Source organism: Eretmochelys imbricata, chromosome 1, assembly GCF_965152235.1.
Source record: "Eretmochelys imbricata isolate rEreImb1 chromosome 1, rEreImb1.hap1, whole genome shotgun sequence".
Taxonomy (NCBI): domain Eukaryota; kingdom Metazoa; phylum Chordata; order Testudines; family Cheloniidae; genus Eretmochelys; species Eretmochelys imbricata.
Genome location: NC_135572.1, coordinates 48,865,141 through 48,891,559, shown reverse-complemented (window position 1 = coordinate 48,891,559; position 26,419 = coordinate 48,865,141). Strand labels below are relative to the sequence as shown.

The following is a 26,419-nucleotide window of genomic DNA, read 5'->3' as shown; positions in this document are numbered from 1 at the left end:
GATGCAACACTGGAAAAAGATTTATTTTTCTTGTATAGCATACACCATGCCCCAAATAAAATAAGCTATTTTGGCAAAAGGACTATTTTATTGGTACGACTATCCTCATGTGGACTTTTGCCAGCAGAGCTATGTCAGCTATGGGTGTTTATTATATTTTATTCCCCACACTTCTAACTGACATAGGTGTGCCAGCAAAACTTTGAAGCGTGTACCAGGTCTAACTAACAAAGTAATAGTGAGACTTAGAGACGATAACTTAGCATAGAAGAAGCTTGTCAGGTAAATACAGTGGCCATTATGCCAATGAGAATGTTTCAATGTGTTATGTGTATCTAAGGCTATAAGAAAAAAGTGATATAGTTGATGTGATTAAACTACACGAAGCATGCATACATACAAGTGGTCCTTATCTACCTCTAGATTGGACTTTTTTGCTGGTACATGGGAGGATCGAAACAGTATCCCATGGTTTTAATCTGAATTTTGTCAGTTTTTAAAAGAACTAAAAATAGATTCACTTACTAAACCTGCCCCATAGATTCCACAACCAATTAGTGTGATTTTTTGTAGTCACAATTCCGTTTCTTTAATAACTCCCGCCCACCCCCCCAAAAAAAACCCTCTCCCTCAGTGCTCTGTGAAAGATCCGCACAAATGTGAGCAATGCACAAAATAGACTGCAAAGAGACTTTTTCTTCATCCATCCATAGTTATCTGAAGTGAGTTGTAACAATGGTAGATACTTTGTTTGGTGTCTCTTTAATCTTAAGTGAGTTTAAGTAGCTTTCTTTAACACATATACGAGTTAGATAAATTTGGTATTAAGAGAGACAGTACTGTGATGGTCACTGTCAATTTTTTCTCAATCTGTATGGAGCTTTTTCTTGTCCATGGAGAAAAATGTTTCGAGAACAAAGCAGTAGGGGATTGCCATGTCTGGAGTCCACAAGAGGATCTCTTGCAAAGCATTCTGCTTTACACCTTTTTTAAACTATAGAATAGATGACAAAAAGGCGAATACACAAAGGAAGGGATATACAGAGGTAATTTAAAACTGATTTTACAGTGGTACTTCTTTTCCCTTCCCAACCATTTTAGTTTGCAAAGATGCCTATAGGAAGGAAGCAATATGAGAGTAAAGGCTTGTTTAACTTTGTCTTTTAAGCTTGTTTATATTATTTGATTCCTGGATATAACTTGAACTATTGAAGTGCAGGCTGTTTTGGCTACCAAGACACACAACACAAATCTTAGGTTTTGAGCATAGTGATCTTTTGGGAAACTCTTTTATGAAATAGTTTAGAAGCTCTTCAGTAAATGTTTTTAATACTGCTGTGAAGAACTCTTCTTAACTGAATGTTCTGTGGTAGATAATTTCTTACCTCTTCTGCAATTTAAAAAGCAATTAAAAAGTTGAGCAATTTAAAAGTTGCTGGCCACTTTTAACTTATTGGCATAGTGATTCATTACTGTGTGCTAGCCTTACTAATTGACACTTACAGCAATTCAGATAATGGTGTAAGTTGTAAGTCATCTGCCAGTGACTTTATCCAGGGGAATTCATTCATTTATCAATGACACTGAGGGTATGTCTAAACTACGAAATTAGGTCGAATTTATAGAAGTCGGTTTTTAGAAATAGTTTTTATATAGTCGACTGTGTGTGTCCCCACACAAAAATCTCTAAGTGCATTAACTCAGGCGGAGTGCTTCCACAGTACCGAGGCTAGCGTCGACTTCCGGAGCGTTGCACTGTGGGTAGCTATCCCACAGTTCCCGCAGTCTGCGCTACCCACTGGAATTCTGGGTTGAGATCCCAATGCCTAATGGGGCAAAAACATGGTCGCAGGTGGTTCTGTGTACATGTCGTCAGGCCCTCCCTCCCTTTGTGAAAACAACGGTAGACAATCGTTTCGCGCCTTTTTTCCTGAGTTACCTGTCCATACGCCATACCATGGCAAGCATGGAGGCCACTCAGCTCACTGTCACCGTACGTCTCCTGGGTGCTGGCAGACGCGATACTGCATTGCTACACAGCAGCAACCTATTGCCTTGTGGCAGCAGACGGTGCAATAGGCCTGATAGCCATCGTCGTCATGTCCGAGGTGCTCCTGGCCGCCTCGGTAAGGTGGGTCAGGAGCGCCTGGGCAGACACGGGTGCAGGGACTAAAATAGGGATGACTCGACCAGGTCATTCTCTTTAGTCCTGCCAGCAGTCCTATTGCACCATCTTCTGCCAAGCAGCCAGGAGATGAGGATGGCTAGCAGTCCTACTGCACAGTCTGCTGCTAGCCAAAGATGTAAACGATAGATGGAGTGGATCAAAACAAGAAATACACTGGATTTGTTTTGTATTCATTTGCTCCTCCCTCTTCTCATGCTGCCACCACCTTTCAGCTTCAGCCCTCTCTTCAGCCCGCCACCTACTCTCCTCAGCCCGCCACCTCTCCTCCCAGTCATTTTGTGCTTTCCTGCACTCTGACGTCGTCTGCCTCCACGCATTCGTCTGTGCTCTGTCAGTGTAGGAGGACAGCATGAGCTCTGAGAACATTTCATTGTGAGTGCTTTTTTTTCGCCTTCTAATCTTCGCTAGCCTCTGGGAAGGAGAAGATCCTGTGATCCTCCACATGCAGCTGGTGGAGAGGAAAAAAAGGGTCTTCTTAAATACCACTGTCCCATTTTATAGAACAGTGGGTACACTCTTTCACGGTAAACCTTGCTGTTAACATTACATACATAGCACACGTGCTTTCATTACAAGATCGCATTTTGCCTCCCCCCACCACGTGGCTAGCCCCTCCTCCCTCCCCGTGGCTAACAATGGGGAACATTTCTGTTTAGCCACAGGCAAACAGCCCAGCAGGAACGGGCACCTCTGAATGTCCCCTTAAGAAAAGCACCCTATTTCAACCAGGTGACCATGAATGATATCACTCTCCTGAAGATAACACAGAGAGAGAAAGAACGGATGTTGTTTGAACGCCAGCAATGATTCCCGAGTATGTGCTACTGGCCTGGAGTGGTAAAGTGCTACTGACCATGGTGGACGGAATAAGGCTGCCCTCCCCAGAAACCTTTTGCAAAGGCTTTGGGATTACATCCAGGAGAGCTTTATGGAGATGTCCCTGGAGGATTTCCGCTCCATCCCCAGACACGTTAACAGACTTTTCCAGTAGCTGTACTGGCCGCGAATGCCAGGCCAAATTAATCATTAAACACACTTGCTTTTAAACCATGTATACTATTTAAAAAGGTACACTCACCAGAGCTCCCTTCTCCGCCTGGTGGGCTTGGGGGGTACTGGCTCCAGGTCCCAGGTGAGAAACATTTCCTGGCTGTCGGGAAAACCGGTTTCTCCTCTTGCTTGCTGTGAGCTATCTACAACCTCATCATCATCATCTTCCTTGTCCCCAAAACCTGCTTCCGTGTTGCCTCCATCTCCATTGAAGGAGTCAAACAACACAGCTGGGGTAGTGGTGGCTGAACCCCCTAAAATGGCATGCAGCTCATCATAGAAGTGGCATGTTTTGGGCTCTGACCCGGAGTGGCCGTTTGCCTCTCTGGTTTTCTGGTAGGCTTGCCTCAGCTCCTTAAGTTTCACGCAGCACTGCTTCGGGTCCCTGTTATGGCCCCTGTCCTTCATGCCCAGGGAGATTTTGACAAATGTTTTGGCATTTCGAAAACTAGAACAGAGTTCTGATAGCACGGATTCCTCCCCTCATACAGCAATCAGATCCCGTACATCCCGTTCGGTCCATGCTGGAGCTCTCTTGTGATTCTGGGACTCCATCATGGTCACCTCTGCTGATGAGCTCTGCATAGTCACCTCTGCTGATGAGCTCTGCACTCACCTGCAGTTTGCCACGCTGGCCAAACAGGAAATGAAATTCAAAAGTTCGCGGGCCTTTTCCTGTCTACCTGGCCAGTGCATCTGAGTTGAGAGTGCTGTCCAGAGCAGTCAAATGCAGCACTCCGGGATAGCTCCAGGAGGCCAATACTGTCTAATTGCATCTACAGTACCCCAAATTCGACCAGGCAAAGCCAATTTCAGTGCTAATCCCCTTGTCAGGGGTGCAGTAAGGAAATTGATTTTAAGAGCCCTTTAAATCAGGGGAAAAAGGGCTTCGTCTTGTGGACGGGTGCAGGGTTAAATCGATTTAACGCTGCTAAATTTGTGCTCAACTCCTAGTGTAGACCAGGGCTGAGTGTGTAGAAACAGAATGACATTATCTGCAAACTCTGGGGGGGTTGAATTCTCAATTGTAACTGTATAATGAGTTGGGTGAGTGCATTAAGATTGGAGGGAAGGGTTGTTGGTCAGCAGAGCATTCAGAACTATGAAGTGGAACTCTGCTTTTCTGCAATTAAAATTAAATGTCGTTTGTTTTTTTTTTTGCTATACAGGTGATGTACATGGGTGAGGAACATTTCTTTAGTGTGGAACAGATAACAGCTATGCTGTTGACTAAGTTGAAGGAGACTGCTGAGACTAACCTAAAAAAGCCAGTAACGGACTGTGTTATTTCTGTAAGTAATTCTATTTACACTGGACCAATAGAAATATTAATCTCCCTAGTTGTAATCACTGAAGATTTCTAGTTTAAATAACTTTTTAAGAAGCTGTTCAGCTCAAGTACTTGTATGCTTAGGATAACATTGTACATATCAGATTTAACGTTAACCTTCTTCTAAAAAGGAATATGTGTATTCTATATATGAGCTTGTTATAAAGCAATGGAAGCTATAAACCGCCAATATTAAAAGTACAGATTTATTACTTCATATTAATATACTGCCTTTATGTTAAAGTAAAATAGCTTTGAAAAGCATTGTAATTAGGAAAAAGACGATAGGGGGTGTTACATTAAGTGCTGAACAGTTGCTCAGATACCATGGAGACGAACAAGCTAAAATACCTAGACAGAAATATTGTGAGTACTCTGTCAAGCTGCACAATATATCAAGCTATTAAATATTTATTTTAAGTGATCTGCCAGTGGGCACCACTGTGTCACAGGGAAAATTTCCTTTGGTTTTCAAGTATTGCAAAGAATTTAAACTAAAAATTTTTGGCAGTACGCTGCATCTAATGTTAACGTCAAAGTGACGACTACTTGTCAAAAATTAATTTAGGCTTGATTCATCTACGTTATGCCTCTCCTCAAAATATTCTACTTTACTGTTTGGTGTTGCATGTGCTTTTAGGCCCAGTTCAGCACAGTATTTAATCATTGGCTTAAATGGGACTACTAAGTAACATCCTGAATCAGGGTCTTAAGTAACTAACTTTATTTTGGGCTAAAATCTTGCAGTGGCTAGATACGGTGGCAGATATCTCCTTTTGGGGATGATGAATGGGTAGGATTTCAAACAAATGTTTGTGTTGAAAGTCTGGCTTTCTAATGGTTATTCTGTTCCCACATGATTTCTTCAGGTTCCATCATTTTTCACTGATGCTGAAAGGAGGTCTGTCCTAGATGCTGCTCAGATTGTTGGCCTGAACTGTCTGAGACTGATGAATGACATGACAGCAGGTAAAGCAAAGGAAACCTATTCCAGCAAGTGTATGTTTAATGGCGATCCATTTAGATACACCTCTACCCCGATATAACACAGTCATCAGGAGACAAATAATCTCACTGCGTTATATCAAACTTGCTTTGGCCCCCCCGTTCCTTGTTCCCTGACTACTCCCTCCAGAGACCCCCCTTCCCCTGACTGCTCCACACCACCCCGACCCCTTACAGGCACTCACCGGCAGCAACAGGAAGCGGAGCAACACAGCCCCAGCCCACTCCACTCCACCAGCTCCCAGCCGCGGTGCTCCGCTTCCCATCACTGGTGAGTGTGGGGAGGTTGGGGAAAGGATGCCCCCTGTACTCACCCACGGCAGGAAGCGGAGTGACGTGGCCTGAGCCCACTCCGCTTTCCTTGCCCCAGCCATGTTGTGCTGCGGTCGGGGGGTTTGGGGAAATGTCCCGCACTCACCTGCAGCGGGAAGTGGAGCGCCGTGGCTGGAAGCTGGCTGAGTAGAGCGGGCTGGGACCGGGCTGCTCCGCTTCTGCTGCTGCCGGTGAGAGCGGGGGGATTGCTTCCCCCTCCCCTGAGCGACACAGCTGGGGCCGGGGCGAGGGAAGCAGAGCGGGCTGCTCCTGGGACTGCGGGGCACCAAAAGTGCCCTCCCACAGCTCCTGCCTCACAGACTCTGGGAGGAGCTCCTGACCACAGCCGAGACCCTCTGCCCCTTATCCAACCCCTCAGCCCCGGCCCAGCACCCTTAACATGCTGCTCAGAGCAGCGTGTTGGAGCTTTACCACGTATGCGAAGCCGCATTATATCGGGTCGCGTTATATCGGGGTAAAGTTGTACTGAAATAACTTCAAACTAAGAAACAAAGAATTGCTAAAAATAGACCAGTCACTAAAAGCAGAATTGGTTTACAACACTTGTGCCCTTTTTTTCTTGATCTATAAAACTTCTGTCATGAGGTGTTGTGAAGATGGTAAAAAGAGAGCTTTGCTTCCTAAGGTGACTTAATAGGAATACAGTAGAACCTCAGAGTTAGACACCTCCGGTGGGAAGGTTGTTCGTAACTTTGAAATGTTTGAAACGATGAACAAAACATTATGGTGGTTCTTTCAAAAGTTTACAACTGAACATTGACTTAATACAGCTTTGAAATTTTACTGTGCAAAAGAAAAATGCTGCTTTTAAGCATCTTAATTTAAATGGAAACAAGCACAGAAACAGTTTCCTTACCTTGTCACATTTTTTATACTTTCCCTTTATTTTTTTAGTAGTTTATATTTAACACAGTACTGTACTGTATTTGTTTTGTTTTTTTTTTTGTCTCTGCCACTGCCTGTTTGCATACTTCTGGTTCCAAATGTGGTATGCGATTGACCAGTCAGTTTGTATCTCTGGTGTTCGTAACTCTGAGGTTCTACTCTACTGTAGTTAACTTCCCCCTCACTCACACATTTGAGGATAGGAGTTGCCCTAGCAGTATAGACCAATGGTCCATCTAGTCCAGCATCCTGTCTCTTCAGAGGAATGTGCAAGAAGCGTCATAGTGATAAATTGTTCAGTAAGTTGCCTGTATGAGGAACTTTTTCGTAATATTTGCGATCAGTTAGAATTTTTTGTTCAAGGATATAAAACCACTATCAGTGTAACTGTGGATGTCGACATCCATATACATATTTAATCAACTTTTGCTGATATGCTCAGGGCTCAGAAAATTCATTGGTAGATGTAATATAAAGTATTAGTGCTAGGAAGTATGTATAGCAATGTATATATGTAAACATTTTAGTTGGAACCTGCCTTTTGTCACTGTGTACCATTACAAAAATGATGAGCTGAATGATGCACTAAATGGAGATCCACTAGTGATTGTGCAGATAACATTTGATGCTTCTTGCTTTACAGTGGCTCTTAACTATGGAATTTATAAACAAGACCTTCCAGCTCCAGAAGAGAAGCCACGGATAGTGGTGTTTGTTGACATGGGACATTCTGCATTTCAAGTATCAGCCTGTGCTTTTAACAAGGGTAAACTAAAGGTAGTCAGCTGATAATCCATTTTTGTGTTACTCCGTGGGCCATGTAAAGTTTAGTCAAGAAAAAAGGGGGGAAAACTGTACCACTAAAATGTGCTTGAATTGAAATGATGACCAAACAGAACTTGGCTGTACAACACCTTACATCTCTTCATATTGATCAGCAGGTGTAGCTCTAGATTGTGAATTAATTTTTTTGCAGGGGAGATGGGACTCAAGTGACCTGAAAACTGTTCTAATATAAACATGTGAAATAGTTGTAACAGTACACTGAAACAACTAAAGCAATTACACCTCTTGAACTTGCTGACCACATTTAAAAAAGAAAAGCTCTTAGTGGCAGTATATGTAAAGACTACTAAAATATACAACTTACAGCTTCATTTTTGGAAGTATTTATTTAATGTGTGGAAAGTGATAGGATGGACACAAACATTAAGGATTTTAGCACCATTAATATTGGCTCCTTACACTGAAGCTGTAAATTGATTGACTTCTTGTAATCAGAGTACAGTCATTTGAGATTGTAGTAAGCCATTTGAAGTGTGTGTGGACTAAGGCCCTGATGACACTGGACTGTCACCCATTCTAGAAAGACTATGGGCTTTTTCTTTGTTTTTAAGGCAAGCTTCTAACTTACAGGTGTACAGACCAACTTATGCTAATACACCTTACTAAATCTTTAAACCTACACATTGGAAGAAATAAGCCTATGTGGTGGCATCTTTGTTTTTAAAAAAAGTCCTGCTGGTATAGGTGGAAGTCCAGTGTAATGTCTGATTGTCAAATGTAACACTAAACTATTTTCTCTGTCAAACTAGGTGCTTGGCACAGCCTTTGATCCCTTCCTAGGGGGGAGAAACTTTGATGAAAAGTTAGTGGATCACTTTTGTGTGGAAATAAAAGCAAAGTATAAACTGGATCCGAAATCAAAAATTCGAGCTCTTCTTCGTCTGTATCAGGAGTGTGAGAAACTGAAGAAGCTAATGAGCTCTAACAGCACGGACATCCCACTTAACATTGAGTGCTTTATGAATGATAGAGATGTGGCTGGAAAGATGAACAGGTGAATAAGAGCTAAAGGAAAATGAGGGAACACTGTTTAAAGCAAAACCTCAAGGGATGGGATTCTTCGTTTTCACGGTCTTAATAGAAAAGGGACCATCTATACTTAGAGTACATGTAGTACTGTTTGTTAAACATGGAGTATCTTTGAAACAGTGGCCAATCCTGGCCACTTATAAATCTAATCTTTGTTGTGAATACTTCCAGCTTTTTTGTAATGCTGGAACAGTTCAGACTCAATTACATAATGTATGTGATGTCCATATGCATGAAACAAATGTACAATGTTAAACACTGATGTTGCAGTGCTTGCCTATACTCCTAATCTGAAATGCCTTCATTTTTAGGTACAAGGCACTATCATGTTGGGTCTAGAAGTAAACCTGCTAGACTTAATACACAAAATACTTCGTAGTTTGAAACAATTAATTTTGCAACACGCAACATACCTGATACAAATCCATGAAAGTAAGGAAATAAAAAGTTAACCTACCTAATGTGCATACCCTCTATTCCTCTACTTACTGTTGTTTGTTTGCACAGCACACAAACTGTCCATTATGATGTGAAAAATAGCTAAAAATTACCCTAAATCCAACCTTTTTTTAAAAAAAAAAAAAAAATAACCTGCCTGGTACACCAGATCTACTCAGGATTCACTTTTGTGCTAAGTTTTGTGTGTTTGTTTGAGAGCCCAAATTCAAAAGATTTCTATTAAAAATGTATGGAGAGAAAGAAAACACTCAAACTACACAAAGAATCCAAAGGTGTAAAATCTCTCACTGACTGGCTGCCTCCTTTTAGAGAAAAATATGGGTTTAAAGTGTTCATGTGTAGAGATGTTGTACATGCAGTTAATTCTCATTGCTGGTTGAGAGACTGAAGCAAATAATTAAAGTAACATAGTTGCACTCTTCATTTGTAGAAACATAGAAACTCTCCACTTATACAGAAAGACATTAACTTACAAGCATGGGTTGACACTTTCAAAGCAGGGCAGGGAAATTGGCTACACACCCTTAATTAAAACTAAATCCTCTATACCTCTTTGACAATCTCAACCTTGGTGATAAAAGGAGCTTTATTGCTTTATCTGCAAATACTGTAATGTATCCCATGATAGAACTGGAGGGCAGAATAATGCTATACAGGCGACTGGCTGACTGATTGTCATACAGACTGCTTTACTAATTTACATTCATTCTCAATCACTACTGACCAAAAGTAACTATCTCAGGTGGATATTTGGTGTTTAGCCCTAGAAACTAGAGGCACAAGTTGAGCTGTGTTGACAGAAATGTGGGGAAATTTGCATGGTATCTGTTTATAGTGTTAGCCTGTGTGGACATCACTTGAGTTTGGCACATTTGCAAACACTAAATTCACTAACTTTAAAAATACTAAACAGCTTTAAGATCTGTTCATGGTGGCTTGTTTCAGCAAAAAAGCTTTATGAACTATGTATGCAGTTTTAAACAGTTCCTAACAAAACCTGCTAAGGCAAAACTGTTTTTAACTGTGGCTTTTGTCTAATTTTCCTAGATCCCAGTTTGAAGAATTATGTGCTGAGCTCCTACAAAGGATAGAGGGGCCCCTCCATTCATTAATGGAACAAACTCAGTTTAAAGTGGAAGATGTGAATGCTGTTGAGATTGTTGGTGGAGCTACACGCATTCCAGCTGTTAAAGAGAAAATTGCAAAGTTCTTTGGCAAAGATGTCAGCACAACACTGAATGCAGATGAAGCTGTTGCAAGAGGCTGTGCTCTACAGGTACAGTATTCACAGTACCACTTAAGTCTTCTGAAAGTACTTCCTTTGGAGAATTGACCATGTAGTTATGGCAGATGGTAAAAGTGGCACTCTTAAAGCGGGCAATGGAACATACACTTTGTGCTGAAACAATGACATGCTTAAAAAGCTCTTTCACTTTAATTTTACATACTTACTGATTTGACTAAACTGTAACTAGTCACTGCACTTTACCTGGCTTGAGCCTGTGGAGCCATTGCCATTTTTTTCCCAGACTCCCAGTGCTCTTGTCATGCACCTTATTCTCTCTCTCCACTTCACCTCTCTTCCAGTCAGTCCTGAGGGGGTGCTGCTGAGAGGGCTCAGGCTTCATTCAAAGCCTCCCTGCCAGGTGCAGACGGGGTAAGGCCATGGTCATTGACCAGTCTAGACAATACAAAGTAATCAGCAAAAAGACAGTAGGCCTTTGTAGGGGGTTCAGGATATTCTCTGCTATACTGGTTTAGAAAACATTTACAATTAAGTGCATTCCAGAAGCAAAACTCTTCAGAAATATAGGAGGATCACCTCTGGCACGAAGGATTTAGCATTCTCCATCAAAGGCTGCAAAAGCCTCCTTTGTTTCCTAACTTATTCAGATGGCTTGTATGTACTACCATTGAACATACATATACATACATTTGTGTGTAACATTTTCTGGTATTGGACTTAATCACAAAATGTAACACTAACTTAGAACATCTCATTGCTGCTCTTCCCGCAATCCATATTTACTTGACTTTGAAAGTAGATTGTTTATCTCTTACAGTATGTCTACACTGCAAGTGAAGGTATGAAGTAGCACAGGTAGGCATACCCATGCTACCCTTAATCTATTGTTAAGGGCGCTAGCTAGTAGTGAAGATATGGTGGCATGGGCTTGCAGCCCAAGTGTATGCTCGGGGTCCCTGATGGGTTTCTACTCAGGCAGCTGGCCCGAGTGGGATGTGACTACCCATGCTACAAACACGCAGTCATGTGCAGTGTACACATACCCTGAAAGTAAATTGCTTTTGCTCTGAAACTTTTTTCCTTCTCTGCCTCCATCACCCTTGTTTCCTTTCATTCCTTGTTTTGTGTTCTGTTCCTGTCTTCCACCTCACTAACCACAGCCCTTGAATATCCATTGACTACTCCCATAAGCACAGAACAAGAAACAATGGTAGTGGGCTTAACCCCCTTTACTGCTGGACATGCACAGCTCGCTCACATGGCATTCTGTGCAATGCTGCTACTCCTTTGGAACATACTAAGTGCATCCCCTGAGAACTGTAACGTTAAGCAACAAGAAAAACTGTATGATCACTTTAGATAAGCTATTACCAACAGGAGAGTGGTTTTGGGGGGAGAGAAAATCTTTTGTAGTGATAAACACCCATTTTTTCATGGTCTGTGTGTATAAAAATATCTTCTGTATTTTCCACAGTATACATCCGATGAAGTGAGCTGTAGCTCATGAAAGCTTATGCTCAAATAAATTGGTTAGTCTCTAAGGTGCCACAAGTACTCCTTTTCTTTTTGCAAATACAGACTAACCCGGCTGTTACTCTGAAAGAAAAATTTAGTTAATCTGTGTTAGAACTAAGGTGATAGGAGTAATTTTGGTTGGTTTAGGGATAACTAGCAGTTCTGCTACAGTGCAAGGGATTAAACTGAAGGTCCCTTGTACCTAAAGAACATGCACTCTTTGAACATAATTCCTTTTTCCTTCATATCAGGGTTTCACTTAAGCAGTTAATTTACCAAATTTTTTTTGGTACAATCAATAAAGTATAGGACTCTTTTTATAACATTTATTTTATTTTAAGGCATAACATTCAGGCACATAGCCAATCATAACAGCTGTTTGTTTGTCTTTTAGTGTGCAATTCTTTCTCCAGCATTTAAAGTGCGAGAATTCTCTGTCACAGATGCAGTTCCATTCCCAATATCTCTGATGTGGAACACTGAAGCAGATGACACTGAAGGGTAGGTAGCTTAAAGTATTGTTCCCATTTGGACTTCGGTTTTACGCAATATAAGGATAAAGTTCATCTATGCATTTGTCTTGAAGGGTCAGTGCTAAATAATCTAACAACTCATAGGTCCATTGAGGTGTGCTGTTCACAGCTTTGGTAGTGATTCTGTGCTAACAATATGTACTTTTGTTGCACAAGTGAAACTGAATGAATGCTGTATTAATCCCCACCAAAAGTAAGAACAGTGGCTTGTAAATCACTCAGAATTAACCTCCTTAGTCAGTGAACTGTACTGATTATGAGATAAAGTGGCCACCTGTATACAGGGCCCAATTTGACTTGCATATTTGAGAAGAAAACTTATTGGATAACAAATACAGAAATGAGAGGTTAATCAAGAACTATATAAATGTTAATATATACATTGAAAACATTTTCTACCTTTCCAATTCCTTTCAAAGGTGGACTGGCTAGTGGGCAGTTTTCTAGATGAAAATATTCCTAATAGTTTGAAATCCTAATTGTTTGATAAAACAAACTTTTGTAGAGGATTTTTCTTTGATTAATCAAAGATACTGATATAAGAATACATTCAGTAACTGTTTAAAAAAAAAATTGTGGCAAGATGTGCTACTAAGCCATATTTTAAAAAAAACGAAAACCCTTTAGTGTCTCCTCATAATAGTCTTTAAAGAATGTTGTTGTTGTTTTATAATTCTTGCAATTGAAATAGTCAACACTTCCGTATTTTCTGTTAAATCTACCACATGTGGCTTGCAGCAGTGCTGTATATACACCTCAGTCTCTACACCAGTTCTCCAAAATGATAAAGTCTATCCTTGCCCAAAGTTCCATTTAGTTCAGCCTTGAATCTCTTGTTGTCCATCTGTGTTATCTCATAGGATGCAGCTGTACAGATCTCAGTATTCGTTCTGTTGTAGACTGAATCTCTGAAGGCAAACTGTATTACCATTTTCAACTATCTTGTTTTCTGTGGCTCAGTTGTGAGGCAGTTAATTCTCTCCCCGCCCCCCCCGCCCCCAATGTTTCCAAGACTGGAGTTCAACAAAAGATTTGTTAGATTAAACTTTCTGGAGACTGGAAGTAATCAGACTGACACAGAAAGCCCAGAGCACAGGAGAATCCTGGATGAATAATTGTCAGCCTTCCTGTCAGAGCAAGGGAGGAAAAATGATAGTGTCTCTCTTGACTGAGCCACAAAGCAGATTAGCTGGTAAGCAGGAACATAGCTTTTGAGATTCAGAAAGGCATTATAGAAGTGCAATTTTGAATTTAAATAGTTATGTCAAGATAATTGAGGGACACATCTGAAGAAAAGTCAAGTACTGTACATCTACTGGTAAACTGTTCCCAAATCCTATTCAAACATGATTAAACTGTCTTACTCACCAGGCCCTAAAATAGCTGGAATGTGTAATCGCTTCACATTTATCAACTTAGAATGTAGGTCTCTCTGTAATGTCTGATAGCAAAGATTCTTTCCCAGAAATAACTTTTTCTCAGGACTATTTATGTTAAAGGAGCCAACATTTCTCGAAGGGAAAATCCTAGCTGTTTCAGCACGTGTACTGTTCTAAAGTACTTTTTGCTTGATCCTAACTGTAGGGTTCATGAAGTGTTCAGCAGAAATCATGCAGCACCTTTCTCCAAAGTTCTCACCTTCTACAGGAAAGGTCCATTTGAGCTAGAAGCTTTCTATTCTGATCCTAATGGTGTCCCATATCCTGAAACAAAGATTGGTAAGTGATCGTCCTGGTGAATGTGGCACTTTGCCATCTATCACATCTCTTGGTATACTATACCTTCATTACTTTCACTGGAATTGTGTAATGTTAACCCACCTCATTCTGTTTTGATAGAGCTGTAACGCATGGATTTATGTATATGTTTTTATGTTTCCAGTCCAATTTACATTTGAATTGAATTTGCATTTAGCCTAGCCCCTAGTAGGCACTTCCATGTCATAAGCTAAAGAGAGACTGCCAGTTATGTCAAGTTCCTTGACTAGAATGAAACCATTATAAGTGCAAGGGATTTCTTAACGCTTTTTTTAAAACTAGTTTTCCACTTTGCACCACTGCAGTCTCAATTTTAAAGTATCCCTAAACCCATCCCCTATATACAAAAAAAAATTAAGCTTTGAATTTTCCACTGAAAGTGAAACCGTAAACCACCTTTGGAAACTTGTTCCATTGCTTTACTGTTATAGGGATTCCCTTAATATATAATCAGAAAATTGTGTTGCATTTTATTAACATGTACTTGTCTCCTTGATTAATGAGAATTGGGCTCATAATCTTTACATGCTTATACATAATAGTCTTCCCTTTGTCTTTTTTTTTTCCTTAGATGGAACATTCACAGTTGTGACTGTTACAAAGGCATTGTAGGGTTCATGTTTGTCTACAGTAATTTATAACATCTGTACAGTTTTACAAGTCAAAAGATTTAACTTCAACCCTGAAAACTTTACCTGGAATTTGAAAGTCAGTTTGGTACTGGTTCACACAATCAATAGTTAGTTTCCTCATCAGAATTGAGTTAGTAGTTGTGTCGTGTGAGCCAGAAGAGGATGCAGGTCATGCTCCTTACCTGTATTCGTTTTGCAAGACAAAATAGAATTTAGAACTCACTTCAATCAGTAAAGTAAGCAGACATAACTCAGTACACCAAAGGGACCAGACCTTCTGATTAAGAAGAGGACATTTGTATGTAGTCACCTCTCAGAGTAGAAACCTGCATTAACCTTTTCTTATATCTTAATTTCCTAAATACTTCTCAAAACACTATCTGAGCTTGCTCCAGTTTATCTGCTTAAAAAAAAAAAGTGCTAGCTAAATCTGAATTCAAGTCTCCAATTGCCAGCTTTAAGCAAAGTGAATGCAGGGAAATCACTTTTTCAGCTTCACATATTTGACAAATCTATAATCCAATATTTGCTGGTTACAATAGCATTTTATTGACTGGCAATTAGTCATGCACCATAATTCCCTGTCATCTCTCTGCCACATCTGCAATCTACATATTAAGTAACAGAAAGCTAATTGGAGGACTCATAAATAGCATTATATAATAGAAGTCAATGACTGAGGAAAGTTAATAAACATTGAACTAAAAACCAGGAAACATCCATATTCAAAAATTCCAGGTTGCATGGTTTGAGTTGCGTGAACCAGAGCTGTAGGGGGAAGCTGGCACAGCAGCAGTTGGCTCTAGCTAATATTATATTTCTTAGTTTCACAACCCTTTGAAGTTCTTCGTGTGAGTAGCAAAAGACCAACACATTCTGACACCCGGAGCAAAGGATATTAATAGAATGCTGTTGCTGGTAAAGATTATAAAAGTGTGGGGGGAATCTGACTGTATTTTCAAAGTGCTGTTCTACACTGAACAGGAATTTATGTAAAAATGACATAATTTGAATACACAGAGGATCTTTTGACTCATTCATTATCTGTTTACTATAGTAACCTTTTAAATCTTGGCATTACTTTTGAGCCAACACAACCGTGGATGAACTTTCTTATTATTTTTATTTTATATTTCTATTACAGTTGTGACTGGAGACCACAGTCTGGATTCGGAAAGTTTTGTTTTATCCCCATCTTCCCCTCAATTACTGGCTGGATTCTAATTCATTTTGTGCATCATCAATCAAATTATTTAAGTTCGGTTGCAGGGCCACATGTATGACCCCATTGAAGCTGGTACAGCCTAATTTGGCTTTTAGAATCTCTCACTGGTGGTGGTGCAGATGAGACAAAGTGCCCAATTCTGACTCAGATTTTGGACTGAGTTTGCAGGGCTGAAAGTTTGTGTAATTGGGGTGTGAGGGAGGGAGATATCTTGTCTGTAGATTAAGTGCATCTGGTATGGAAATTGGAGAGAAACTTAAACCCACCCTGGAATTTTTAGATTTCTACACTCACTCCCTGATCATCAGTGTCTTCTTACCTCTTTTCACTGTTAGAATGACAGTTCTCTGCAACTTCCTCTGCCTGAGCCAGATCTCATGTCTTGCATTCTTTTCTCCATTAACTCCATAAAATATATGAAAATAGTTTTTGTGAAAGTTGCTATGCTGGAAAAATAGCTAAAATGGCAACAGACAAATTTGTATCCCCTTTGTTTTTAGGCAGATACATTGTCCAAAATGTGGCAGCTCAGAAAGATGGAGAGAGGTCTAAAGTTAAAGTTAAAGTCCGTTTCAATACTCATGGCATTTTCAGTGTGTCTACTGCCTCGATGGTAGAACAAGTTAAAGCTGAAGAGAATGAAGATCTCAGTGTGGAGACTGAAGTGGTGATTGTGAACCAGAGGCCTCCGGAGAATTCAGATGATGTAAGTTGGTCTGTTCTTGCACACAGTGTTCTGAACAAAATGCATTCTTTTGTAATATTTGATGAATTATAAATACCTTCTCCTAGGGAGACCACGTAATTAAGTTTGGGCCAGGCTTCAAGAGAAAGAAAACTCTCTTTTACAAGAAAGGGGGGCAGCTGAGTGCTGTCTCCTTGGAAAAGTGTGTCCAGAAACAAGCTTATGTCCCATGATGGAAACAGTTAGACATTTTTAGTAGGAACTTAAGTATTCAATCTGTACATTTAGTTTAATACCTTTAAAGTTTTTCCTATTTGGGGATATACCAACAACCTGAATGTTAGTTACAAGCAAAAATTGCTACTGCTATTTGACTCTAATGTGTGACGATAATAACTGTAGCATAAAAAAGTTAGTTTTGATTATCTGCACATAATCGTGCATTATTAGTAAAGTACTGAATGGCTTACCCATGGGGAAAAACTATTGACTTTCTATAATGGGGGAGGGGAAAGAATCCTGCAATGTTAGGGTGGCCTAGATGTCTTGATCAGTCTCTCATCTTATACTTACGATTCCATGAATACATTGACTACAGAGTTATTGCTCAGTAAGAAAGCAAGCATGTGGGAAAGCAATTACACTATAACTTCTAATAAATACAAGTGCACATTCTTTCTACATCCTTTGTGCCTGGGCTTTCATTTCAGAAAAATATCCAGCAAGACAACAATGAAGCTGGAACACAGTCCCAGGTACAAACTGATGGTCAACCAACTCCACAGTCTCCCCCTTCACCAGAACCTTCCTCTGAAGAAAACAAAATACCAGATGCCAAGAAAGTGAGTGACCCTTTCAAATCATTGTATTGAAAAATGATATCTATTATGATGGCATTTTTGTATTGAAAAATGATATCTATTATGATGGCATTTTAAAACCGTAACCTACACACACACACACACACACACACACACAAGTAGGCAGTTTGGTGCTCTTGCAGTGTATTATGTATATTACCTTTTGCATCTTTACTTTCATTTTTGTCTAACATAACCAATAATTGTCTAAGACAAGATAAAGCTGGCAAAATCTCGCTATTCCAGTCATAATCTTCCTGCAAGGAACAATGCTTTCTCTTTACTGCCTCAATTTATGCAGCATTACATAATATGTGTATTTCCTTGAAGGTATTTCACTTTGTATAACAACTGCTAGAGGCTGAGCTTACTAAATTTACCACAACTAAACTGTAGGCAGAGAAACCAGACTGAGAAGGTGCCTATAACACAAGTTTATGCCTCTTAACAAACATGATGTAGTCGTTGCCACAAAGGGCTTGTACTCTTTTATTTCAAGCATTAGTACTGATGCTTAATAGTGAGAATTACTGTTTTAAAAACAAACAAAAAATTGACTTCAAGAATCTGCCTCAGGCTAACGAAGTTTGCACTTAATTTTCATCCAAGTGTTATGATAACATGTAACTGTAAGCATTAACTTTGAAGTGATAATCTGTAAAAGAACTTGCAAAGAATGGCTGTGTCCTTCTAATAGACAGTGTTTCTGGCAATTGCCCTTTCTATCTTCCAACATCATTCTCCTGAAATTTGAGTTATGTTTGACTAGGTGAAGTGGGAAGGTAAGATATACAGCAACTGAAAAACAAAATCCTGTGTAAGGATATATTTGTGAGATTCCAAGGAACAGTGAGACAATACATACTGATCCATGTTCTGCTGAGGGATTTTAGCATAGCAGTGAAAAACCACTCCTACTAAGTCATGGATATGATTTTTTATTTTTTTTCTCCTTTCCAATCTAGACAAATGAGAAGAAAAGTGATCAACCTCCAGAAGCTAAAAAACCCAAGATAAAGGTGAAGAACGTAGAGCTGCCTATTGAAGCTAATCTGGTCTGGCAGTTAGGGAAAGACCTTCTCAACATGTATATCAAAACAGAGGTGAGTTCAGTAATCTTGGTGAGGGAGACTGATTCTTGCTTACTATTATTCAGTGACTATTTTTGAGCAATGTCAGACTTTACATTTAAAAAAACCTGAAAATGACTCCGGCCACTAATACATTCATAATGAGCTAATGCAATACCTCATTTAAGCTCTTGACTGCAAATGTTTGCAACATTGTAATGTCACTTTGAATTATAGCATTACAGCAGTAATCTATGTAATGAGATCACCTATTGTTTCAAAACCATCTGAAACTTTTGGGAGAGTCTCCATTTTTTAGTTCACTCCACTGTTACTTGCACAGTTTCAGCAACAGTATGAATTAAGGCCTTTAAAGACTATTGTAGTCTTTTGTAAGACTGCTTTTAAGTTTAATTTTGTTTTAATAAAGTACTTGCTGTTTTCTATGATCAAACAGGGCAAGATGATCATGCAAGACAAGCTGGAGAAAGAAAGAAATGATGCAAAAAATGCTGTGGAAGAATATGTGTATGAGTTCAGGGATAAGTTATCAGGACCATACCAAAAGTTTGTTTGTGAAGAGGTATGCTATAAAGTCAGTAGTTTACCTGAAACATTAGCATCAAAAATCTGTCCTGCTTATTTGTGGTGAAATTCTGCCCTCATACCTTTACTGTAGATATCTGAAAATCTTAGCTAAGCAGTTGAACAATAGCTGCCTATCATCTGGAGTTGCATTAGTTTTACAAAATGTACATATTCTTTTCAGAATTAGCTTTGTCCAAAAACAATTGCAATTACAGTAGAACCTCAGAGTTAATGAACACTGTGGGAATGGGGGTTACTTGTAACTAAATGTTATGGTTGTTCTTTCAAAAGTTTACAACATAACATAGACTTAATAAAGTTTTGAAACTTTACTATGCAGAAGAAAAATGCTGCTTGTAACATCTTAATTTAAATGAAACAAGCACAGAAAGTTTCCTTGCCTTGTCAAATATATGTTTAAACTTTATTTTTCAGTAGTTTGTTTAACACAGTTCTGTACTGGATTTGCTTTTCTTTTTGTCTCTGCTGCTGCCTGATAGCATACTTCCGGTTCCAAATGAGGTGTGTGGTAGACTGGTCAGTTTGTAACTGTGAGGTTCTACTGTAGTAAGTGTTAAAAACTGAAGTAATAAAGTCTGAATTTGACTAGTCATAAACTAGTTAAATAACCATGGAAGACTGCAAGGAAGAATAGGGCTGAGACCTGGAATGGAAGGCACGGAGGACAAGTGGAAGGGATGAGACCAGAGAGTGAATAAGTGGAGGTATCTGGTGATGGGGAGGTGAAGCAGGAAGAGAAAAGAAAGGAGAGGAGATGAAAGGGGAGGAAGCAAAGTGTGTTGGACTCTTCTTCAAAGAGAATCTCCAGCAGTTTCACCCCTAAAATATATCACTGGCCAATTGATCCTCCCACAAATAACTGATCAGTTAAACCTTTTTAGAAGTAAACATTCCACTCAACAAAGCCATACTTGGATCTAGATCTGGATCTTAAATATTTGAAAGATATGAGATGCAAACACCTGCCACATTTTGACCCATTAAAATCAAAAGGCAGAGCGATGTACATCTACTAAAATTGCACTTGTATTTTCAAAAGGACATCATTTGGTCCAGCATATCTTGCTAACTATCAACAGAGAGTTGTCCAAATGCATAGATGTTATCAAAACAGACCTTTGACTTTTTTTAAAAATGTATCCAAAAAAGACAAAGTACCCATATTATTTTGTTCAGTGCAAGTTTTTTTTTTTTCCTGCAGGCTATCAAGCTTTTATTTTAGTTGGTAAAACCGTATTAGGGAGCGAACAGATTTCTGTTGGCTTTGCCTTCATCTATGTTCACCCTTGCAGCTTAGCTTGACTTGCACAGACTTCTAGAAATTGCAATAGTAAATGCAGTTCCCAGCTAGGAGACTTGAAATGAGTGCCTTACGTGAAACATTGTGTCCCCTCAATATGAGGCAGACAAAAATGAATTTGGTAGCGCCTTTCTGTGGTGTCACAGAAAAGCATGCAGTGTCAAGACAGATTGCTGGGCTGGGTTCTTTGTTCAAACCAAGCTGTTCCCAGTGCAGAAACAAATGCTGGTGTACAAGTGTGGTTTTAAGTAATCTTTGTATTTCTTGTTTTCTGAGCCCCTGGCATGAAACAGCCTTAGGGCTTGACTATGAAAAATGCAAATAGTCTTCTTCGTAACAAACCATGTTGCAGTTGTACTCCTTTTTCCTTTACTTACTAAGTATTTTGGCCTGATTGGTATTCCAAACTGCATCCAAATTTTATTTTAGGATCTTCAAAAATTCTCTGCATTCCTAACAGAGATAGAAGATTGGTTGTATGAGGATGGAGAGGACCAAGCTAAACAGGTGTACATAGATAAATTGGATGATTTAAAGGTAGGTCCATTTGCACTCTCGTATAATGTAACTTTCAAAATACACTTCTACCCCGATATAACGTGGTCCTTGGAAGCCAAAAAATCTTACCGCATTATAGGTGGAACCGTGTTATATCGAATTTGCTATGCCTCCCCAAACAGCCTGGCCCCGCTCCCTGTCCCCTGACCACCCCCCGAAACCCTCTGCCCCTTAGCCAATGGTCCAGCCCCCTTAACATGCCGCTCAGAGCAGCGATGTGCTCTGGGGAGGAGGCAGAGTGGAGGTGACCTGGGGTGGGGAGTGGTTCCTCTGCACATGTCCTGTCTTCCCCCTCCCCCTCCCCCCAGCTCACCACCGCTCCACCTCCTCCCCTGAGCATGCCGCTGCTCCACTTCTCCCCCATCCCTCCCTCCCTCCCAGGCTTGCGCAAGCCAGGGAGCGGGGAGGAGGGGAAATGCTTTACCGAGTTGTATCCGAATTTGCATTATATCGGATCGCGTTATATTGGGGTAGAGGTGTATTGCAGGAATGATTTTTTTTGTAAATATAGGTTTGAATTATGAAATGCATCGAAAATATTACTTTCTATAGAAACTAGGTACTCCAATTGAAATGCGATACCAAGAAGCTGAGGAGCGACCACGGGTGTTGGAAGAACTGGGACACAAGCTTCAACACTATGCCAAAATAGCAGGAGAATACAGGGACAAGGTAAGTAGCCTCACAGGGAATGGGTTGGGAGTAGGAGGGGACTGATTCATTCAGACTTGCACCAGATAGCAGTGGTGTCAAAATCCTTGTCAAGTGGGCTGTTCACTAATTGGTAGCCTGTATGCTAAGCCTACGCAACTAAGAACATAATCTGTAACAAATCTCCCACAGACAATGAATCTGAACCTGAGTTGCTCAATATATCTCTCTGGTCAAAAAGGGCATTTGCACAAAGAATGAGCTATGATTTTTTAACTGAACTTTTTGAGCCAAGTTTTGTGCTCTTCCAACTTTATTGGTGGTGAAGTGGCTCAGTGATGAGTGTCTGTACAACAGCCTAAGATAAGTTACTTACACATCCCTACTTTATGTATGTTGTATTTGTGCCTGTTATTTGACCATTGACATACTATTAGTCACAATAGCACACCTGCCCTTTGGAAATCTGGTTAGTCCTTGGTGTCATTAGGTTTTGGAGCCAATACGCTGTTTATGTGAATGGGGGTAATTCACAACATTCAAAGCTGGTTTAGCCAGTTTGTCAGGACTGCATCAGGGCCAAATTCAGAGTGGGTTTTTCATGTCCAAAAGGGCTAGAAAACTTTACTCTTTTTTTTTTTTAAACTTGCATTAATATTAGGGCTGTCAATCACAATTAACTTACATGATTAACTAAAAAATAATCCCAATTATTTGCACTCTTAAACAATAGAATACCAAATGAAATTTATTACAGATTTTGGATGTTTTTCTACATTTTTATATATATTGTATTCTGTGTTGTAATTGAAATCAAAGGTTTTTTATTACAAATATTTGCACTGTAAAAATGATAAAAGAAATAGTATTTTTCAGTTCACCTCATTGTACTGTAGTACAATCTTTGTCATGAAAGGGTAACTTACAAATGTAGACTTTTTTGTTACATAACTGCACTCAAACAAAATACTGCAAAACTTCAGAGCCTACAAGTCCACTCAGTCCTACTTCTTGTTCAGCCAATTGCTAAGACAGACAAGTTTGTTTACATTTACAGGAGATAATGCTGCCCTCTTCTTATTTACCTGAAAGTGAGAACAAGCATTTGCATGGCACTCTTGTAGCTGGCGTTGCAAGGTATTTACATGCCAGATATGCTAAACATTTGTATGCCCCTTCATGCTTCAGCCACCATTCCAGAGGACATACTTCCATGCTGATGACACTTGTTTAAAAAAAAAAATGCGTTAATTAAATTTGTGACTGAATTCCTTAGGGGAGAATTGTATGTCCCCTGCTCTGTTTTATCTGCATTCTGCCATACATTCATATTACGGCAGTCTTGGATGATGACCAAGCATGTTCTTCATTTTAAGAACACTTTCATTGCAGATTTCACAAAATGCAAAGAAGGTACCAGTGTGAGATTTCTAAAGATAGCTACAGCACTCGACCCAAGGTTTAAGACACTGAAGTGCTGTCCAAAATCTGAGATGGACAAAGTATGGAGCATGCTTTCAGAAGTCTTAAAAGAACAACACTCTAATGCGTCAACTATAGAACCTGAACCACCAAAAAAGAAAATGAACTTCTGCTGGTGGCATCTGACTCAGATAATGAAAATGAACATACATCTGTCTGCTCTGCTTTGGCTTGTTATCCAGCAGAACCCGTCATCAGCATGGACGTCCCATGGAATGGTGGTTGTAGCATGAAAGGACATTAGAATCTTTAGCGCATCTGGCATGTAATATCTTACAACGCTGGCTACAACAGTGCCATGAGAACGCCTATTTTCACTTTCAGGTGACATTGTAAACAAGAAGCGGGCAAATTTCCTGCAAATGTAAACAAACTTGTCTGTCTGAGCAATTGGCTGAACAAGAAGTAGGACTGAGTGGACTTGCAGGCTCTAAAATTTTACATTGTTTTATTATTGAATGCAGGTTTTTTTGTGCATAATTCTACATTTGAAGTTCAAATTTCATGATAGAGATTGCACTACAGTACTTGTAATGGGGGAGTTGAAAAATACTTTGTTTTGTTTTACAGTGCAAATACTTGAAATCAAAAATAAAGTGAACACTGTACACTTTGTAGTCTGTTGCAATTGAAATAAATTATATTTGAAAATGTGGAAAACATCCAAAAAATTTAAATAGTATGCTGTTATTGTTTAACAATGATTAATCGTGATTAATTTTTTTTAATCGCTTGACAGCCCTAATTAATATCACGTGGTCCAGAAATATCAAAGCAGCGGGGTGTCTGATTCCATTGACTCATCCAGCTATGAAAGGTAATTTCTGCTGGTTGACTCAAGCTTTCATTTTTATAAACCCAAATTCTCCAATCTAAGGCCAGCCAAAATACCAGACAGTGTAATTGGATACCTTTTCTCCCTCTTGCCCCCCACCTACAGCACTGACTGGAGCCCTAAAAAGGTTGGATTATATCCTACAGAACCTAATACATGGCTTCTGGAGGGTGCAGGATTTGCTCTATTAACATGAAAGTATGAACTTTCCCAATTCTGGGTATGTTATCCCCATTAAATTGTTGTGAAGCCCAGCTTCCTCTCTGTGAGCTTGTTTATCAAACACAGAAATGGGTTTGATTCTGCCACTGTTTCATGGCCCTTCTTGCTGCAGTGAACTTGTTTTCTTTCCAAAGTAAGCAGTAATGTAACAAATATTTAAATAGTGAGAGAACACAACCAACTTGGATGGTCTGTCCGGATAATCTGATATCATTGAACTGGTTCTTACTGACAAACCCAAAATATTCAACTCCATGCAGGATGAGAAATACATTCACATTGATGAATCAGAAATGATAGAAGTGGAGAAATGTGTCAAGGAAATGATGGAATGGATGAGTAATGTTATGAATGCCCAGGCTAAAATGAGCCTTGATCAAGATCCAGTTGTACGTGCAAGTGAAATCAAAGCAAAGCTAAAGGTTAGTGCTGAAAGAAATTAATTCTAACAACTGACTAGTGATATAGCTAGGCCATTATTTAGAAATCACAGTATGTTCTAACTGGTTGGCAGCTCTAAAGGATAATTAATAATCTGAGTAGCAAGGGAGGGATGAAGCTACAATCTATTGTGTAAAAATTTCTGTGGAGAATGTTTTTACTATATATATGGGTTAGGCAGATAAACTTACACTACAAACATCTTTCAGTAGAGTTAAAAATTCAGTGTCTGCTTTTCCAATAGTATGTAAATACATATAACAGGGTGTGTAAGAAAATATTAAAGCAGTGCAACATTTCTGAGAGATTGGATTTTTTTTTTTCACTTAAAGTGCCAAAGTGTTGTATAAAGAACCTTAATATAATCTGTCTAAAAAGTAAACTAGATATGCTACCCCTAAAGTATCTCCAGCCTCTTTGTGCTCAGGAAGCAAAGGTCCTGGGAATCAGTCTCTGACCAGCAGTGCTGGCTCGTCAGGTAGCTTGCTGATCACATGAATTGTATTCTGAGTGCCTCTCTTGATCTTAGGAATTACACAGTGTGTGTGAGCCTGTAGTGCTGCAACCAAAACCAAATGTTGACTCACCTAAAGAGGAAAATCCATTGAATGGACCCAGTCTTCATACAAATGAAGGTATGGAAGAAGATAAAAATAATGCTGAAATCCATCAACAAAATGGTGATTGTCATCCAAACGATAAAAACACGACGAGCATGGACTTGGACTAGACTATTGCATTGTATTGAGCAATTTGATCTCATGAAAGAAAATATTGTTGCTTTAGTATGTGATTTTGTGGGGGGGACATATAGTTCTGGGAACTATTTATATTTTTTTCATAAGGTTGTCTGGAATGTGTTGTATGATGGTGGGGCGGGGGAGTAGAAAGCTGATCATGACTACCATAAAAGGGAAAATTGCCTTCGTAACTTTCAGATTCCTGTGGAATTGTGATTTCATACTAAGTTTCTGTGCAGTATTTAACCGTTAGCTTCAGTAAGGATGAAATCAGTTTTTGCTGTGATACTTACTGCTCCTTCACCAGGCTTGTAACTGAAATAGTCATAAGCACTTGTAGATGCCAAGGTAGTTTTCTTTCATTTGACCTCTGATTTGGCACATCTGTATAAAGCCAATTGCTGTTCAATTTACAATGAACAAAATAAACCTCCTGTCCTAAGCCTCACTCTCTTTATCACTGACCTGCACCCTAGCTGACTAGTAAGATGGTGAAAGGTGTTAAGTAGCATGTTAAGTAGTAGATTTCATCTTGTTAAACAGTACATTTTCATGTGGAGAAAGCAAAACGAAGGAGATGCTGATCCTGTTCATCTTGTTGTGAAACCTTTTAATGAGCTTTAATAATAAAGTTCATCTAACTGGTATTTCCTAAAATGCTGCCTTGATTATGTTCAGTACTGTTTTCAGTGTGACTGCTGTCTTTTGTCACAAATGGTAAAGACAATAAAGCCAAATAGCTGTGTTGTGTGAACAGAAGCTTATAGAACTTCCCCCTGCCCTCCCATTGAGTGTGGAAAAAATTGGAGTTGTGGATACTCAGTCTACCCAAGCAGAAACAGCTTGTTACTCTTAACTGCACAAACCAGCACGCATCTGGGAACAGCATGACTGCCTGGAAACTTAAAATATCAAAGGCTGGGCATAAAACTT

At 39.6% G+C, this 26,419-nt stretch overlaps 1 protein-coding gene across 1 annotated transcript in view; it reads left to right on the top strand.

Annotated features, from left to right (window-relative positions):
• The window catches only part of HSPH1 (heat shock protein family H (Hsp110) member 1), a 31,804-nt gene extending 5,712 nt beyond the window's left edge, over positions 1-26,092 (top strand). Inside the window, exons 4-18 of the mRNA XM_077806354.1 lie at positions 4,408-4,530; positions 5,438-5,537; positions 7,435-7,568; positions 8,387-8,631; positions 10,173-10,401; positions 12,281-12,387; positions 14,004-14,137; positions 16,534-16,739; positions 17,429-17,560; positions 18,544-18,681; positions 19,106-19,231; positions 20,987-21,094; positions 21,668-21,787; positions 24,566-24,727; positions 25,276-26,092. Of these exons, the coding sequence (XP_077662480.1) occupies positions 4,408-4,530; positions 5,438-5,537; positions 7,435-7,568; positions 8,387-8,631; positions 10,173-10,401; positions 12,281-12,387; positions 14,004-14,137; positions 16,534-16,739; positions 17,429-17,560; positions 18,544-18,681; positions 19,106-19,231; positions 20,987-21,094; positions 21,668-21,787; positions 24,566-24,727; positions 25,276-25,476 (2,265 nt within the window). The 3' untranslated portion in view covers positions 25,477-26,092. The remainder of the gene's footprint in view (positions 1-4,407; positions 4,531-5,437; positions 5,538-7,434; positions 7,569-8,386; positions 8,632-10,172; positions 10,402-12,280; positions 12,388-14,003; positions 14,138-16,533; positions 16,740-17,428; positions 17,561-18,543; positions 18,682-19,105; positions 19,232-20,986; positions 21,095-21,667; positions 21,788-24,565; positions 24,728-25,275) is intronic.
• The last annotated feature ends 327 nt before the right edge of the window (positions 26,093-26,419 follow it).